The sequence below is a fragment of the Alligator mississippiensis genome, chromosome 5 (genome assembly GCF_030867095.1).
Source record: "Alligator mississippiensis isolate rAllMis1 chromosome 5, rAllMis1, whole genome shotgun sequence".
Classification (NCBI taxonomy): domain Eukaryota; kingdom Metazoa; phylum Chordata; order Crocodylia; family Alligatoridae; genus Alligator; species Alligator mississippiensis.
In genome coordinates this window covers 201,337,709-201,354,929 of record NC_081828.1, presented here as the reverse complement: position 1 = coordinate 201,354,929, position 17,221 = coordinate 201,337,709, and the positions used below count along the sequence as shown (strand labels likewise).

Below are 17,221 nucleotides of genomic sequence, written 5' to 3'. Positions count from 1 at the left end.
GGTGCAGGGGAAAGTGTTCCAGAAGATTTTACAGTTACAGTGCTGGATCCAGATTGATCTGTAATTACATACTAAAGTTGTATAGATTACTACACTTTATTGCAAAGCATACTCTCTTCCAGAATTGTGAAACACACATTTGTCATTTCACACAACATTTCTTAGGGTTATTATATTCCCTTTCATAGCGTAGGTATTGAGGAATATAAATTCTGGAGTTTCACCCAATTGAATAGCCTGTAGCGCAGTGCTTCTCAACTAGGAGGCTGGGAGATTATTTTAAGGGCGATGCAGAGAGCTGCACAATATTAACACTGTTCCATGCGCAGACATCTATACATGATTCACAAGATAAACCCAGAGATTTCAAATAGGAAGCCATTGTTTCAAAAAAAAATTCTGACATGGTATTCTTCCTGAGTTCTTTGCAACAGAAACATTGCTCTGTTATTTTTCTTTCTTCAAAATACTGAGTTAAAGCTAAGACTGTCATTTTCTGAGGGGTTCCTTGAGTCTAAAAAGGGCCATGCAAAGCTTCGGTAGCCAATTTGATTAGGAGATTTGGTCTGATTCAGTGGCTGAATCTCTGAATCCAAATAGAATCTGGAGACCCGTTAAAAGGTCCGAATTGATTTGGAAGCCTCCAAATAGATTTGGAGAGATTCGGAGATTTGTCCATAGACTATACAGGCAGAAGTCCTTGACAACGCTGGACACAGCTACCTCCAGCTGATAAGTCTGTTGTGGTGGATGGAGAGGGAGAGCAGATCATTGCCCCCACAGCGAGGGGGGAATTGGGGCTGGGGCAGGGGGGAGGGGGACTCCTGCCACTGCTCGCTACTGTGCACCGCCAGTCTGGTTGCTGCTCTTCTGGTGGCTCCTCCAGCAGCTCTTGCTGCCGCTCTGGGAAGCCATGGGAGCAGGTGTGTGCCCCCAGATTGGGGTGGGGCAGGCTGGGCCAGGCTGTGGTCCGGGAGGCTACCCCAGCTGCCTGCTACTGGGCTGTGCTTCATGGGGTGGGTAGAGCCAGGGCTGCACTCCAGATGGCTAGCCCCAGCCCAGAGCACAGCCCTGGCTCCGCCTGTCCTGCAGAGTGCAGTGGAGCAGGGACTATGGGGGGCTTCAGCCACCTTAAAATTCCCCATAGCCCCTGCCGCCAGCCCCACCCCGATCCTGGTGCAAGTACCCACCCCCAAGCCCTGCTGCTGCTCACCCACCCGGGGCAGGGTGGGGTGAAGCCATGGCTTGGTTGGGAGGCGCAGGGAGGCTGGAGCAGCTTCCCCCACTACGCGCCACTTGTCTGAGGCAGCGCAGCGGCACTGTCCCATGCCTCCTTACCCCGGCTCGGTCAGCAGCAGGGGAGCATAGCCCTCTTCCACCACCTGTCCATTAATGAGACTACAGCAGTAACTATGGCACATTAATGAAACTACAGCACATTAATGAATGTGTAGACACACCCAGTGTCTTTCACAGTTAAAAAGGTCAGTCTCCATATAGCAGAGTGTGTTACCCAGATGAAACTACAAGAACACTGAGAGAATCACAATTTTCAGTTTCTCCTGCAATGGCAAAACCAAGTACTTGGCCTTCTTCTGAAAATGAAGTGTAATATACAGGTCCTTTTTATCCTTGGTAATTTTCCTCTTACCTACTTCTATTATTTCTCCAGTCTGCTTTTTTCAATTCTCATGCCAAATGTAGGATCCTCTCTCTGGTGTCACGGTTTAAAATATTAATTACGTGAAATCTCAGTTTTGCAAGTGCTGGAAACTTAGGGTTTAAAGAACAGTGTCCTCTCCCACTCTTTCAAGATCAGTTACAAATAGGAGTTTTAATAATTCAGACAAAAATTGTTTTAATCAAATAGATCTATGTTTTCCAAAAGTCCTTCAGAAAGCCAGTCAAGCCCAAATTGTTACATCTTAATCTATCCTGCAGTCCCCTCAACGACTGAATTTTTATTCTCTGCATTTGCTGATTTGAAATGGAGTTACCAGTTATTGCAGAATTTCCCAGTGCAGAAATATGGGCCTCAGCCTCCTCCGTAATTTTGAAAGTCTTGTAGATTTGCCCAATGAGATTCAGCCATCTTTTTATATTCAGCAACATCTGCTGACCGTTGTCATTAAAAGAGTAAAAGCCTCTGGCAGTGATATTTTGGAGATTTTTTTATTAAACAGTATAGTTGGGGGAGATACTAGACCTGAAGATGGGTCAGCTGAAAGCTTGTTTTGTACAATTGGCCCATTAAACTGTAATAACACATTTTCCCTGGGTTTGCAAACAAGTCTTGAATTTCAACTACAATTCTTTTCCTCTTGCCACAATTAACTGAAATTCTAGTATAAATATTTCTCCTATGAATGTCTTAATAAATACTAATGTTGGAGGCCTCAACAGATTGCTAGCTCTGCAGTACAATATTCTGTAAGGCTATTTAAAAATACCATGTGCATGAACTTTAAACCTTAACTATTTTTCTGGGTTTTTTTCATTCATCTTAATTCATTTTAAAGGACACGTAGTTCAGAACTACTCCGACTAATTGATCTGGACTTCTCAGTCAGCTTTTCTTTACTCGATTTGCCTCCAATGAATGAATATGAAATGTACATCAGGAACTTTGGCAAAAGAAACACCAAACAGGTAAGTACCTGACTTAAAAGACTGTATGAAGATTAAAAGCCAGTTATTTCGACCGGGGGGCCAAAGGTGTCCAGCTGTGGTGTTGGCCATATCATTGTGCAACCAACAGCACGTGCAAACAGAACTGGCATGCATTAATTGCATTAGCTTGGTATACCATGAAAGCTCAGGCAGACCTTTGACTTCTGATCTTTATTTTAGGCATATGTTCAATGCAATGAGGATAATCTTGAGAGAGACATTCAGACTGATGAGACAGAGACTCTAGAAAAATGGACACAGCATCCAGGAGCAAGTGCCATTGTATCTGGAGGTTAGTACCCCTGGCCTTAAATACTTAAACTACTTCCTTGTCCTATTGAATCTGAAGTGGAACAGGTGCTAGAATTTTCCCCCTTTTGGACCTGCTTTGACTGGAAAGAGGTCAGCCTCCAGGAGGTTCTCTTTCCTCTGTCATTGTACTGATGAAGCAGTGTTGTCTACTGTCATCCTTTCATGGATCCTCTGGCTATCTTTGGTTATTGATTTTATACTTTAGTCCTTGTTTGAAGCCTTGTGTCTTTTTATAGGGCCCAGAAGCAACAGTGATGTGTCTGTGGATGTTGGTCTAACACCTAAAATCGATTCACAGAGATTAGCAAACTTTCTCCGGTCTGCTTGTCAGGTACATTTCTGTGATGAATATGCTTGCAGAGTGTGTATAAAATATATAACAGATCACTTTACAATACTTGTCCTTTCTAGCTATACAAGTTTCCCTTGCATTAGGCTATACACAAGTTCCTGGAAAACAGCACTTAACTAGAATTCGCATAAAGGCAACCCACTTTACAGTGTAACAAATAGAGATATGTTCCAAAACCTCAACTATACTGCCCTCCAGACCCATTTCTACCACTTTTACAGGATAATTTTGATACTCACCAACAACAGACCGTACACAAGCACACAGTGGTGAAGGGTCTCCAATTTTGCCTCCAGTGTTAGTGGAGTTGTCTTGCGCTTCATTGATGGAGCAGGAGGAAGGGTAGGAGATAAGGTAGCAGGACGCTTAGAAGCCATAATAGGGATGGCAACTACAGAAACACGTGTCGCAGACAAAGAGTGAGGAGCACAGATCCACACAGCAGACTATATTTTGGTGTGCATCACTCCCACAATGCACCACACAAAGCAGTTGACTGGGCTTCCACCACACTGATCACATAAGAGTGAATTTACCTTATATATAATGAATTTTTGCTATAAAAAGGGTCATCTCATAATAGTTTCATAGTAGCTAGGGTCAGGAGGAACCTGAACAGATCATCTCACCTGACCCCCTGCCACAGGCAGGAATGAATGCTGGGTTCACAAGACCCCAGACAGGTGATCATCCAACCTCCTCTTGAATTTGCCCAAGGTAGGGGTGAGGACACTTCCCTGGGAAGCTGGTTCCAGATTTTGGCCACCCTAACTGTAAAATATTGCCTTCTGATCTCTAACCTAAACCTGTTCTCCATCAGCTTATTACCATTGTTCCTTGTCACCCCAGGTGGTGCTGGGGAGAAAAGGGCTCTACCTATTTGATGTTGATCTCCCCTGATGAGCTTGTAGGCAGCCACTAGGTCTCCCGTCAGCCTTCTCTTGCTGAGGCTGAACGGGCTCAGGTCCTTCAGTCTCTCCTCATAGGGCCTGTCCTGCTGCCCTCTCACCAAGTGAGTGGCCCTCCTCTGAACCCTCTCCAGGCTGGCCACATACCTTTTGAAGTGCAGCGCCCAGTACTGGACGCAGTACTCCAACTACGGTCTGACCAAAGTCGCATAGAGGGGGAGTATCACCTCTCTGGACTGGCTTGAGATGCACCTTTGGATGCATGACAAGGTATGGCTGGCCTTTCTGGTTGCGGTCTGGTATTGGCAGCTCATGTTCATCTTGGAGTCAGTAATGACTCCAAGATCCATCCCTTTCCGCCTCTGTGCTTTCAAGAAGGGAACTCCCCAGCCTGTATGTATGCTGTGGATTCCTTCTCCCAAGGTTTTTTGCAGCACCCTGCATTTGTCTACGTTGAACCCCATCCTGTTCTCATCTGCCCACTTTTGTAGTCTGTCTAAATCTATTTGCAGCCTCTCTCTCCCTTCAAGTGTGTCCACCTCACCCCACATCTTAGTGTCATCAGCAAATTTGGACAGCGTGCTTTCCACCCCCTCGTCCAAGTCGCTGATCAAGATGTTAAACAGTGTGGGCCCGAGGACCGAGCCCTGGAGTACCCCACTGCTCACATCTCACCAGGTTGAGCACAATAAGTGCCTATAAGTTCATCACGGCCTATAAGTTCATCACAGGGGTACAGAAGGGAATTGGGGAGTATTTATTCACCAAGGCGCCCCTGGGGGTTACAAGAAATAATGGCCACAAGCAAGCAGAGAGCAGATTTAGATTGGACATTAGGAGGAACTTCTTCACAGTTCGAGTGGCCAAGGTCTAGAACGGGCTCCCAAGGGAGGTGGTGCTCTCCCCTACCCTGGGGGTCTTCAAGAGGAAGTTAGATAACCATCTAGCTGGGGTCATCTAGACCCAGCACTCTTTCCTGCCTATGCAAGGGGTCGGACTCGATCTATTGAGGTCCCTTCCGATCCTAACATCTATGAATCTATGAATCTATAACCCATCCACCACTAGTCTCTGGGTGTGCCCCATCAGTCAATCTTTTACCCATCCAACTGTGCAGGCTATCAATGCCACAGTCACTTAATTTATTGATGAGGATGGGGTGAGAGACAGTGTCAAAGGCCTTCTTAAAGTCTAGAAAGACTACGTCCACGGCGACACCATCATCCAAGGATTTAGTTACTTGGTCATAAAAGGCAATCAGGTTGGCCAGGCAGGACCTGCCTTTGATGAATCCATGCTGATTGCCCCTGAGCATGATCTCCCCTGCAGGCCCCCCACAGATGTGCTCCTTAATGATTCTCTCCAAGATCTTCCCGAGCACTGAGGTGAGGCTTACAGACCTATAGTTACTTGGGTCCTCCTTCCTCCCCTTCTTGAAAATTGGGACCACATTAGCCAGTTTCCAATCCCCCGGCACCTGGCCAGATGGCCACGAATGCTCATACAGCTGGGCCAAGGGCTCCACAATGACCCCTGCCAGCTCCCTCAACACCCTTGGGTGGAGGGCATCTGGACCTGCAGATTTAAAAATGTCTAGCCCTTCCAGAAGATCCCTAACTACATCTGTGCTGACTGAAGGCCTGATAGAGGTATCCCCAAGATTGTCCCTACCTCTGGTAGGTGGGATATACCGGTCCCTGTTCAAGAAGACAGATGCAAAGAAACTGTTAAAAATATCAGCTTTCTTGTCTGGCATAGTGAGTGAATTTGCATATACAGAACCCACATAAAGCGAGGGAAACCTGTATACTTAAATACTATTTATTATATGAGCAATTGTGCAGTGTGACAAACCTCTTTAAGCCTTATTTTGAAAATCAGTGAAATTATCAAGAGAGTTGATCAGAAGTTGCAGATAAAAAGGCTGAAACTCATTGCCACAAGGTGTTGAAGAGACTGATAAATTAACCTGGTTAACTAACCAGGTTCAAAAGAGAATTAGACAAATTAATGCAGGTTAGGTTTATCAGTGGGTATTAAACATTATAATTAGGGCTACAGTTTAGGACTTTATAGGGTTTCAGTGCTGGAAGCTATAAGAGGAGAGGAGTAGGGGATAGATCAGCCTGGTTAGGCCCTTCATATCTACTCTTCTCCTTAGCATCTGGGGGAGACCGGGTATGGGGCTAAATGACCTTCTGGTTTGATTTACTTTTTATGTTACCTTATGTTCCTAAAAGGTAAAGATCTGTCTATATGTGTTATTAATTGTGTTTTTAAAGGTGATTGCTGTTTTGCTTGAGGAAGATCGAATTGCAACACAGCCGAGGTGGAACCTAAGATCTAGACAAACTAGTCTGTCTATTAGTGATAGTTGCTTTCAGTTAAATACTAATCAACCATTCCTCCATGGTAAGATAAATTCACTGTATTATTTTTAGTATTGTAGCTGGACAGGCTCCAAGGACAGCTGTGTCACCCCCTAGTGGCCACTTTGATCCTGCCCAACTAGCCCACTCTCACTGCTGATTCTCCTGCCATGCCTTAATGTTTAAGTAAGAAGTGGGGTGGCTGCCTTTAGAGACCAGTGAGCTTGGAGTGTTCATCCTACCCTGACTACACAGCCTCTCCATTTCCGGGGTTACAGTCCCACTGCCCTCGTTGCCTTAAGGCAGGGGCAGGCAAAGTCCAGGCTGCAGGCCAAATCTGGCCGATAGTAGACTACATGTCCCAGCAGCTCCTGCCTGTGAGACTGGGGCTGGTTTCCATGGAGACCTTAGAAGCAGCTGCACTGTGATAGTGCAAGGCCGGGGTTTCTCTGGAGACCAGCCCCAGCAGCACTGGCAGGCAGCAGTGGCGCCAGCCTTTTCCTGGTGCAGGGCCTGAGGGGTAGCTGTGCTGCGGGTGGGAGCGGGGTGGGCTTAGCTGCCACCGCCTGTGCAAGGCATGCAGTGGCGGAAGCTGGCACTGCTGGGAGGGGTGGCTAAAGGGGGCTATGGGGAATTTTAGGATGGCTATAGCCCCCCCCTCCCTCCCCCACCCAAGTGCTCCCCTAGTGCCACCCCTGCTGTCAGGGTGCAGGCTCTGATCCCCAGTTTGCAGTCTAGTCCTCCAGCAACAGTGGCGGCACCTCTCCAGGTGCTCCCTGCAGCCTTCAAGCCTACCCTCCAAACTGTTCCTGGTCCTAAAGTGTAAACTTAAGGTATAAATTTAAGCAGCCCGAGCCTGGGTCTGTGTCACACCATAGTGATAATAACTAGGGCTGTGCGAAGCTTCAGGTGCTGATTCGATTCAAAGGATATCTGGCCCAATTTGGCATCCGAATCACTGAATCCAAATTGAATCAGGAGACTAATGAAAAGGTCTGAATCAATTCAAAGCCTCCAAATAGATTCTGAAAAGATCCGGAGAGCTTCGGAGCTTCGGGCAGTCCCCACTTGCTGCTGCAGGAAGCTGGACTCCGTGCTGGTAAGTACGGGGAGGGGACCATGGGGACCCCCTCCAGGCCGCATCCCTGCCTGCTCTCCCAGGCCCCTAAGTGCCCCCTAACCCCCACCTGCTCTCCTAGCCTCTCTCCCAAGGCTGTCCCATCCGGCCCCAGCTCCCAGTTCTTAAAAAAAAAAAAAAAAGCCCCCACTCACTGGGTGTTGCAGCAACTGTCAGGATTTCTGGGGGCTTGTGGCAGAGCCCCCCATGCAGCGTGGGGCAGCAGGGATTGCCCCCCTCCCGCCCCCTGGCAGAAGCTGGTGAGTGGGGGCTTTTTTTTTCTTTTTCTTTTTTTTTTATGAGCTGGGAGCTCATATGAGCTTTTATGAGCCTGGCCTGTCAGCCATTGACAGGGCTGGGAGAGCAGGCAGGGGATGGGCCTGTTTGATTTGTTCATTCAGCTGATTTGGCAACAGCCGAATCTCCAAACCAGATTCATCCGAATTGATTCAGAACAGCAATTCAAATCACCAAATTGAATCACTATCCCCTGAATCGGCCGAATCCAAATCTGAAGTGAATACTAGCCTCTTTGCACAGGCCTAATAATAATATAAGCACAAGAAGTACATCAGAAAAATGCATTTATTGTACTTGGAGATGCCTACATTTCCGATTCTACGGTCTTGCCCCTACTGCCAATCTTTTGTTTGTGGTACTAGTTTCTCTCACAGTACTTGCACCTCTTCATGAGAATGTCAGGCATTGGATGTTCCCAAAATTCTGCATATTCTCTGCCTCCTGGCAGCTAAGAGTAGTTGCTTAGGATTTATTTTTCCTATTTTTGTTTTTCTCACTGAAATTCAATTTTGAGACGAGTGAATAGTTCTGTCCTCTCCTTCTGTGCCAGTGGTTCTCAGCCAGGCGTGCCATGCAGTGTTAGAACTGGTAGGTGTGCAAACATGGTTTGCAAAATAAATCCAGAGATTTCAAATGGAAATTCACAGGGTTAAAAGCATTCTGACCTGTTGTGTTCTTTCTGAGTTCTTTGCATCCGCATAATTGCTCTACTATTTTTCTATAGCCAAAAATTTAGTGGAAACGAAGAGCTGACATTTTTGAGGGGTACCGTGACTCTAAAAAAGTTGAGAAGGACTACTCTATGCCATTCTCTTTCCTGTTCTGGTATCAGAGCACCCAATGATTAATGTTGACATTTTCTTTTAAATTACTCTTTAGTCTCATAGGTTACTGCTATTCTCTCATTTTCAACAAGTTTTCCATTTTCATTTTGATGTAGATCGAAAAGTCTCCTGTCTGCACGTTTCTCAGGTTCAAAGGCAGGCATTACTTTCTGTTCATGGGTTACCTAAAAAGCCAGCTGCCATTCTACTGGACAGGAAGTATATCATATGTGTATGGAATGTCTGGCAGCCTTCCAGCCCTCAGAAAGTCCTAGTTTGTGACTCCGAGGTACAGTTTAAAGCTCTTACACAATTGCCTATTTAATGAATTAATTCAGGATGCATACTGTACTTTTCAATCCTAGTGCAATATATAATTTGTACACATGATTGCGCTCAGTGAGCAAAACAGTGCCCCATTACATTTTGCATTTTGTTGTTGGGTTGTTGAGAGAGGAACAAATTTTGTTTTAATTTAGGCCCAAAGGTTGTCAGGACCTATATGCTTCTAAAACTATTACTATACAGTAAAATTTCACCTATTCACTTTGTAGCAAAGTAGGAACAAACCAGCAATACTCTAGAGAGGAGATGGGAGGCTTTCTGCAGCCTGTCATACTTCCCTTTAAATAGTTTGGCCTCCCATTGAGCAAGCATCTCTAATCTTTCTGGACATCAGAGCCTTGGAAGAACACATATAAACTTAGCTAAATCAAATCTTTATTCTCCTTCTAATATTTTTGTCCTATCTCACAGGTAATATGCTGCTGCTTTAGTCCCAATAAAGCAACTTTAGTATTTGCTGGAACAGTGGATGGTTCTTTGTTAGTGTGGGATCTCAGGGAAGACTCAAGACTGCATCATTGTATGAAGTTCAATGAAACTGACTGGATATTTAGAGCTCCAACATTTTCCACTGGTCAGTATAAAGTGTGTTATAAACAGTCATTCTGCATGCAATAAAATTGTCTGTCATAAATTCTGCTAAGAAATCAAAGGGATCTTTAACCTAGTTTAGCTATGCTAGAGGTAGTATGTAGGATGGCACACCCACTATCAGCAGTGGGTGTAAGGTAGGGTAAGATACACACATCAAGGGACTAGAATAGAAAAATGCAAGTTTGAAGAGGCAGCTCACTTGCACTTACATTTCTAACCATAGTTACTGACCTAGGCACTTTTAGAAATCTTACCAAGTGACTTTCCATTAAACTCTCAAATTAGGTGCATTTGAGTTAGGTTGTTACCTGTGTAATTGTTTATCACCTCCAAGCTTTATCCATTTACTATTACATTTTTAGAAGAGTTATCTCCTCTGTCACTGTTTATGACCCCTCCATCTATTCATTGGGCACAGAACATCAAATCATAGAACATCTGTTAAATTTTGATTTCACCTAGGCTTGCATTATTCATGTGTGCATCTTTTGCACTTTTCAAATTAGTTTGAAATTTAGATTATTATTAGTTTATGCCTTTTTATGAAGGCATCTGTTCAAGTTAGATGGACTGCACTGGGAATGATGGGAAAAAATAAATAAACTAGAAACCGTGTATGGGAGGGCACCTTTGGTGCCTGCTACTTTAACGTTTGAGAGCAGGCAGCAGGGCAGCCTGCAGGTGTGGGCTAGCCCTAATGAGGCAGTCACAGCAGGAGTGGGGTAATGAGGTTGAGGCCAACAAGGAAAATCAGTTTGTTGAATTTGCAACTTATTCCAAACAATATCTACATACAATAGCACCCATTTAAAAATCACTCTAGAGTTACTTCCCTGATCCTTTAGTTAAATCTGCATGACTGAACCTTTGCATATTTGTGGAATCTTACTGGCTTTAGGCTTCATAGGTTGGTTGTTAATGGATTTTTTTAGGGGATTACAGGCTTTTGGTCTTGAGTGACATGGTATGCCAGCAACAGAGCATCCACTTTGTGTTGTGGCTTGTAATTTATATCAGCAACAAGATTTTAATGCTGAAAACTTAAGGAGCCTGTTTCCTTAAATCTTGAATGAAAATAATACTGAGTTTCAGCAGCAAGTCTTTGGAAATCTGAATCTCCAATTGGGGGCTATGAACTGAAATAGTTTTTTTTCCTAAATAACTTCTTCTTAAATAATAAATGCATATTTTCAATTTCCAGACTTTTTCTTTGGAAATACTAGTTGACTTTTTCATTAAAAAAAGCTTAACATCTTTGGATGACTTATTTCTCTACCAATTTTGTATTTCCCATTTAGAGCTTGAAGTTAATATGTCCAAGTGCCTCATGCAATAGCACAAATGATGCTGCAGTAATTTGGGCAATGAAAAATAAAAAAAAAAGTTAGAAGATTGTTTATCTGAAGTATTTTATTTAACATGTTTTTAATACAGTTCATTATTTGTCCTCCTTGGCTACTTAAAATCCTGAATTTTATAATCTAAATGTGCAACTTGCTTGTTGTTTTTAAATAGTACAGCACTTATTAACTCTTTAACTACAGATGGTGTTCTCACCTCAGTAAACCACACATGTTCTGTACAAGCCATAGAACCTGTTTCAACATCTGTCTACAAGGAACAGAGTTCCTATGGGCTCTCAGGCCTCTCTTCTCAAGAAGGTATGTGAATTGTTCTTTAAAAATATAATGGATGTGATATTTTCCTTATAGTTAAATAAATTCCTTATGCTAGGTATTTTACAGTGCCCTAGCCAAATTCTAATTTCCAGTTGCATTCTCCTCATAGATTCATAGATGTTAGGGTTGGAAGGGACCTCAATAGATCATTGAGTCTGACCCCCTGCATAGGCAGGAAAGAGTGCTGGGTTTAGATGACCCCAGCTAGATACTCATCTAACCTCCTCTTGAAGACCCCCAGGGTAGGGGAGAGCACCACCTCCCTTGGGGGTCTTTAAAATCCTACATAATTTCATTGGAATACAACATCAGTCTTCATTTTCTTCCTTATAAGCTATTAGTTTATTATCTGAACTAGCTTTTATAACTATTATGTCCCTCAATGGGTTAACTGCTTTATTTACCCCTTTTGGTCTCCTCAACCTACCTTTACCTTTCTCAGCAGCTCCCTTTGCCTCAATCCTTTCCTCCCCATTTTCCTATTATTTGTATTTAAATTACTTTATTCCTGTCTTTTTATTACCCCTGCTCTCTGCAAATCCACTCATAGCATCTGATAAAGTAGGCTGTTACATACCAAAATGCATGCCACTCTGAATTAGTCTCTAAGGTACCACACTACCATGCCTCTGTCCTTAGTTCAGACTACCACAGATAATTACCTCTCTATAAGCTATTATGACATTATTGTGGGCTCTTTTACTACAGTTGAGTGCATGTATGTTTTGACTGGTATGTACAAAACCATTCTAAATCCTCCTACAGTAAATCAAGTTTCCACAAATACTTCCTTCTGAGGTAGTTTCTGGGGGGGAATAGAAAGGGTGAGAGATGAGGCTATCTGACTCTATAGAACAGTGTTCATTTCTGAAAACACTCACAGTGTGCCACTGAACTCACTATTCTTGTGCATTTTCCCTAATTACTTTATTGACCCTACACATAGAAACATTGCTCCCCTAGGAGACATGCTGCCTTGGATCCTATATCCCCAGCTCCTCCAGGCTCTGTGGTAGAAGACAGCATTAACTCCAGAGCAGAAATACACTCTGAAACTAAAGGTTTACAGAGACGAGCTTGCTGTACCATGCAGATGGCATATGTCTTCCCACTTCTTGTTTTGCCTGCAAAACCATGAAGAATCCAAGCATGTAAAGAGATGCAGAAAATTTCCAGGGCTGGGCAACTGAAGAGACAGCGTGCCAGTGTAGTACCCCTTCTTTCCTTCAGTTTATATTTGGCCACTTTTTCATCACAGAGGAGAGCAGCATGGGGCTTATACTTAATACACCAGGATATTAAATGTTTGAAAGTCTTTGGTATCCTTTGGGTTGAAAGTGTTATGTAAATGCAAGTTGTTATTACTAAATTATTATACTTTTCCTCCCATAGAAATGTCAGGCCTTTCATTCCAGATAGCTTCAATCGATGAAACTGGAATTCTGAATCTGTGGGTAAGTAAATGTAAGAGGAGGAAGAATATTGCGTTTCAAAAAGATAAAATTTCTTTTAAAAGAGGTAGCAAATCTTCAGGATTTCAAATAAGAATGTTTCCTTCACCTAAATGTGGCACAAATAGCCATTTTACTGGTATTCTGCATGACCTGGTTCCTTAATACCATAAACTTCCTATAGGGCAGAACTTGTGTTGGGTACTGGATCCAGGAAGCCTCATCTCTGGGCAGTGTTCCATTGCTTTCTTGTTTTAACAGTTTTTTTCCCGAGATCTGATCTATATCTACTTCGCTGTAGTTTTAAAGCCATTTCAGTTTAAAATTAGTGCAACAAGGGAACGTAATTGTTCTCCATCTTCTTTGTGGCAATCTTTCCATATCCATGGTTCCAAAACCATGATCATACTCCTCCCCCCCTTAATTTTCTTTTCTCCAGGCTAAACATACATAGTTCTCTCAACCTTTCCTCATACAGCTTGCCTTCTAATCCTTTTATCATTTCTTGCACTCACCTCTGGACCCTCTCCAACATTTTTATATCCTTCTTAAAATGTGGAGTCCAAAACTGCCCACAACACTGTAGATGAAGCCTAACCAGTGCCAATAGACAGGCGCATTTGTTACCTATAAGGTAGTGTGCTGTAGACTGTCTTTGAGACTTCTTTCAGACACATACTGATAAACTAGAAATATTGCTGCTCTTTCTGAAGTATTTGCCTGATTGTACTGTCTGCTATTTCCTATTATTACAATTAAGTTAATCGTATTTGGGGAACTAGATTGCTAGATTGCTTTCACATTTACATCACTGGCTCAAACCCAGCAAAGCTCCCACTAAGTTCAATGGGAGCTGAACTGGGTCAAATTATTTGTTATATCCAGCCTTTCCTGGACAAGGGCTTGATAAGGGTATGGTGGGTTCATCCTAACACGTACAGGTGACAGCCTTATACAATGGAATATGCCCATAATCACTGTAATGTTAAACTTAGTTCTGTTATAGATGCTCATATGGAACAGTGGTAGGGACCCTAAAAATGCCTAAATCAGTTTTGGGTTTTGTTAATATTAGGTAGCTGCTAATTTTGAATCATTGTCCTTTTCAGGTTGTAGTTGAATTACAAAAAGTGGATATAGCTGGTTCACAAAGTGATTTAGGTAAGTCTTTACACAAGAAGAAACATTAATAACTCTGAATGGGAGGGAGGAAGAAAGCACTGAATACAACACAGCTAGTAATAGGACAGTCAAATAGTTTGGAGGAAAAGAAGATCACTTGTGGGGAATAGAGCCTTGGAGTTTAATAACATGTATGAAAGATTCCTCATCTACAGAGTTTCACAAGCCTTATACTCACTGCCAGTGGAATAACCATTACCTACCACACTGCCAGCTCTTCCCTTTAGGGGCATCTGATTGCTACTTCATTGAAGCAGTTTTCCCTACCTGTCTGACAATTTTCTTCATCACCACTGGAATGTATGTCCCTACCAATCATCCAGCTATTTAGCTTTAATTAGAGTTGTAACATCACATCTACTGTAGCCTGCATTTCATCCACTGTAACGTTCTTACAAGTTCTCCTTTTGGGCTGAAACGTCTATATTTGGAAAATGTGATATTTGGGCTCTACCAAAAAAAATGAAAATCCATTCAGCTGTTGTGGCATATCTCAATGGGGAAAAATATACTTTCTTTACTTTAAACAAATTAAGAATTGCTTGCATGGCTCTGTGAGACGTTTTTTAGATTTTTTAATTTTGGACATTTGGCATGCAGTCTTTACTCGTTAATCAGCTTATTTACACTAATAATAAAGTATTTTTTTAAAAACTTATAATAAATATTTAAACACAATTATGCTGTACTGCCACCAGCAGTGTTTTTGATTCTTTGGAAGTTTCCTTTAAAGTTAGAGAAATCCAGTGTGTTTAACCTATCAGTGATATGTAACTTATTTTACTGAAGTGGAGTCCTCTTTCATGTTAAGAATATTTACTTATAATTTCAGGTTTAATTCCTGGTGGGAAAGTAAAATTGGTACATAGCTCTACTGTTCAGTTGAATGACAGGTAAGAAAAATGGTATCTACTAGATTTTGTACCACAAAGATAATTCTTCCCTAGAAAAAGACTGTTACCTAATGTGGGTTCATTGGAATTTTCAGTAATTAATTGCTTTTGAAAATATGCACGCTTGCCAGAAAGCTTTGTCAAAATGTGGAAGATCTTCCTGTTTTATAAAGCTCTTACATGGCACATTAGTGCATGAACAAATGAATTGGGCTAAGATTCTGTAACAAATGTTTAATACTAAGAACAGTAAGACCTTCTATAACAGGGGTGCTTAACCTCTGGCCTGAGGGTCAAATGTAACCTGCAGGGCTCCCCATGGGTTGGGAAATTTGGTGGCAGGCAAGCAGTAGCAATGCTGCCACTCCTCTCCCAGTGCCAAATTTTCAACCTTTGCCCAGCCAGGTTAGGACTGGGCCACACCTTTTTCCCTTGTATGGCCCTGCCAGGGCCAGGCAATGCCCCTTCCGCCTGTGCAGCTGGGTTGGCACTGGATAGTTTCCTGCCTTTCTCTGCATGGCTGGATTGGACCCCGCCATGCCAACCCCATGTGCAAAATTGGGCCCACTGGTGCTGCCCTTTCAGCCCTCTGGGGCAAAAAAGGTAGAGTACTGCTGTTCTATAACATATTTGCATTGCTTTGGGAGATTTCCATCTGTTTATTTTGCTTTTTTACTTGTGTATTTCCCCAGCCTTTTCCCAAAAGATATGATGTGCCTGAAGACACCCCTGACTCTGAATATTAAGTTTCAGCCTTCTAATCCTAATCATTTTATTGTTGGGACAAATATTGTGAGTAAATATTTCATTGCATTATTGATATCTTTCCTCTTCCATTGTTGTTATAATAAATGTTTCTTTGGATTTCTACTGGTGCTTCATTTGTGAATATTTATGGTTTGAAATAATTATTAAAAGTAGTTTATTTTGCTAATTGGTAATGAAGATTAAGGGTGTACATGGTTTTTCTTTTAATATATAAACACTGATAATATAGAATTTCTTTCTGATTTTATGTTATTAACAGGGTCTGGTAAGTCATGGCACGAGACATGACTTAAGAATACCTCCAAAGCTATTCAAACCCCAGCAGGGTGGACCACGATCAGTAAGAGTCAATGCAGTTGATTTCTCCCCTTTTGGAAAACCAATATTTTTGGTAAGGAAGCCTTTTTATCTAAAAATAATTTCATTTTTAATTACTTGTTAGGGGGGAGATTGCTAAGTCAGCATCAGAAGTCGCAGTCAGTCGACATTCCCAGTTCAAAACCTTCTTTAAATGTGGCAAACAAGTGTTGTATATTTTGATTAAACTCAGCACATGCTGAAAGATGGAGAAGTGTTACAGTCCCATTAGAGCTATTACCTTAGAATTTGTTGACTGTTTTAATAAAGATTTAGTACAATACTTTCACTTCAAGTGGAAATACATGACTTATTACTGCAGTGGTATATTATTCTTTATCTGAGTCTGGGTAGTTTTCTTGTATAGCAAACATGGACACAATCTTTTAGTTGTCTCCCTTGTGAAACCTTGTTCAATACTAGGTGAATATGATTAAAATAGGAAATCCTATAGGCGTATTTGGGCATCGAGTTAGGTTAGATCTGCTTTAGGATAATGGTTAAGGGACAAATCTTTCCTGACATATCACTGTAAGTGATGGTACAGGGTATAAATTAGATGTGATTTATCTAACATGTACATGCATTCTGTAGTACCATTACAAAACTGCATTTTTGTCTATGAGGAATAGGATAGTGTTAGTTAGATCATACTGAATTGTCTGGCAAAGGCCATCCTAGATATAAGCAAATCCAAAATTAACTCTGCTTTAATAAGCTTTTTTCCTACAACATCCTGTAGGATAAACGTCAGCTTGTTAAGTTAGAGGAATAGTGAAAAAAAAGTGTGGCATTGTTCTTGGAAAATACTAATATTTCCATAAAAAGCAGTTGTTTCCCCCTTGTTAAGAAACCATTTCCTGACACTTATACCATCCTTTTTAAAGAAAGGTTATAAGAATGTTCTGGCAAAGCAATTGGAGTCTTTTTGACTGACTTAACACCTTTTAGTTTTGAGCTTATTAAATCTGTTTCTCACCCTATACTCAGATCCAACAATGTGAATCATCTACTCTGTGCTTTTTTTTTTCTCTCTTGTATAAAGTATGTGTGAGGTCACATAGGAAATAGGGAGGTGCCTTGGGCTGCAAAGCCATAAA

General features: G+C 42.1%; 1 protein-coding gene across 4 annotated transcripts in view; it reads left to right on the top strand.

The window, feature by feature from the left end:
• The window catches only part of DYNC2I1 (dynein 2 intermediate chain 1), a 44,550-nt gene that overhangs the window by 22,338 nt on the left and 4,991 nt on the right, over positions 1–17,221 (top strand). For all 4 annotated transcript variants that reach the window (XM_019498735.2, XM_014609098.3, XM_019498728.2 and 1 more), the window contains 12 exons: positions 2,520–2,649; positions 2,851–2,962; positions 3,219–3,313; positions 6,525–6,654; positions 8,969–9,141; positions 9,609–9,771; positions 11,336–11,452; positions 12,863–12,924; positions 14,031–14,082; positions 14,936–14,996; positions 15,689–15,788; positions 16,024–16,155. In XM_019498735.2, coding sequence (XP_019354280.1) covers positions 2,520–2,649; positions 2,851–2,962; positions 3,219–3,313; positions 6,525–6,654; positions 8,969–9,141; positions 9,609–9,771; positions 11,336–11,452; positions 12,863–12,924; positions 14,031–14,082; positions 14,936–14,996; positions 15,689–15,788; positions 16,024–16,155 — 1,327 coding nt within the window. The remainder of the gene's footprint in view (positions 1–2,519; positions 2,650–2,850; positions 2,963–3,218; positions 3,314–6,524; positions 6,655–8,968; positions 9,142–9,608; positions 9,772–11,335; positions 11,453–12,862; positions 12,925–14,030; positions 14,083–14,935; positions 14,997–15,688; positions 15,789–16,023; positions 16,156–17,221) is intronic.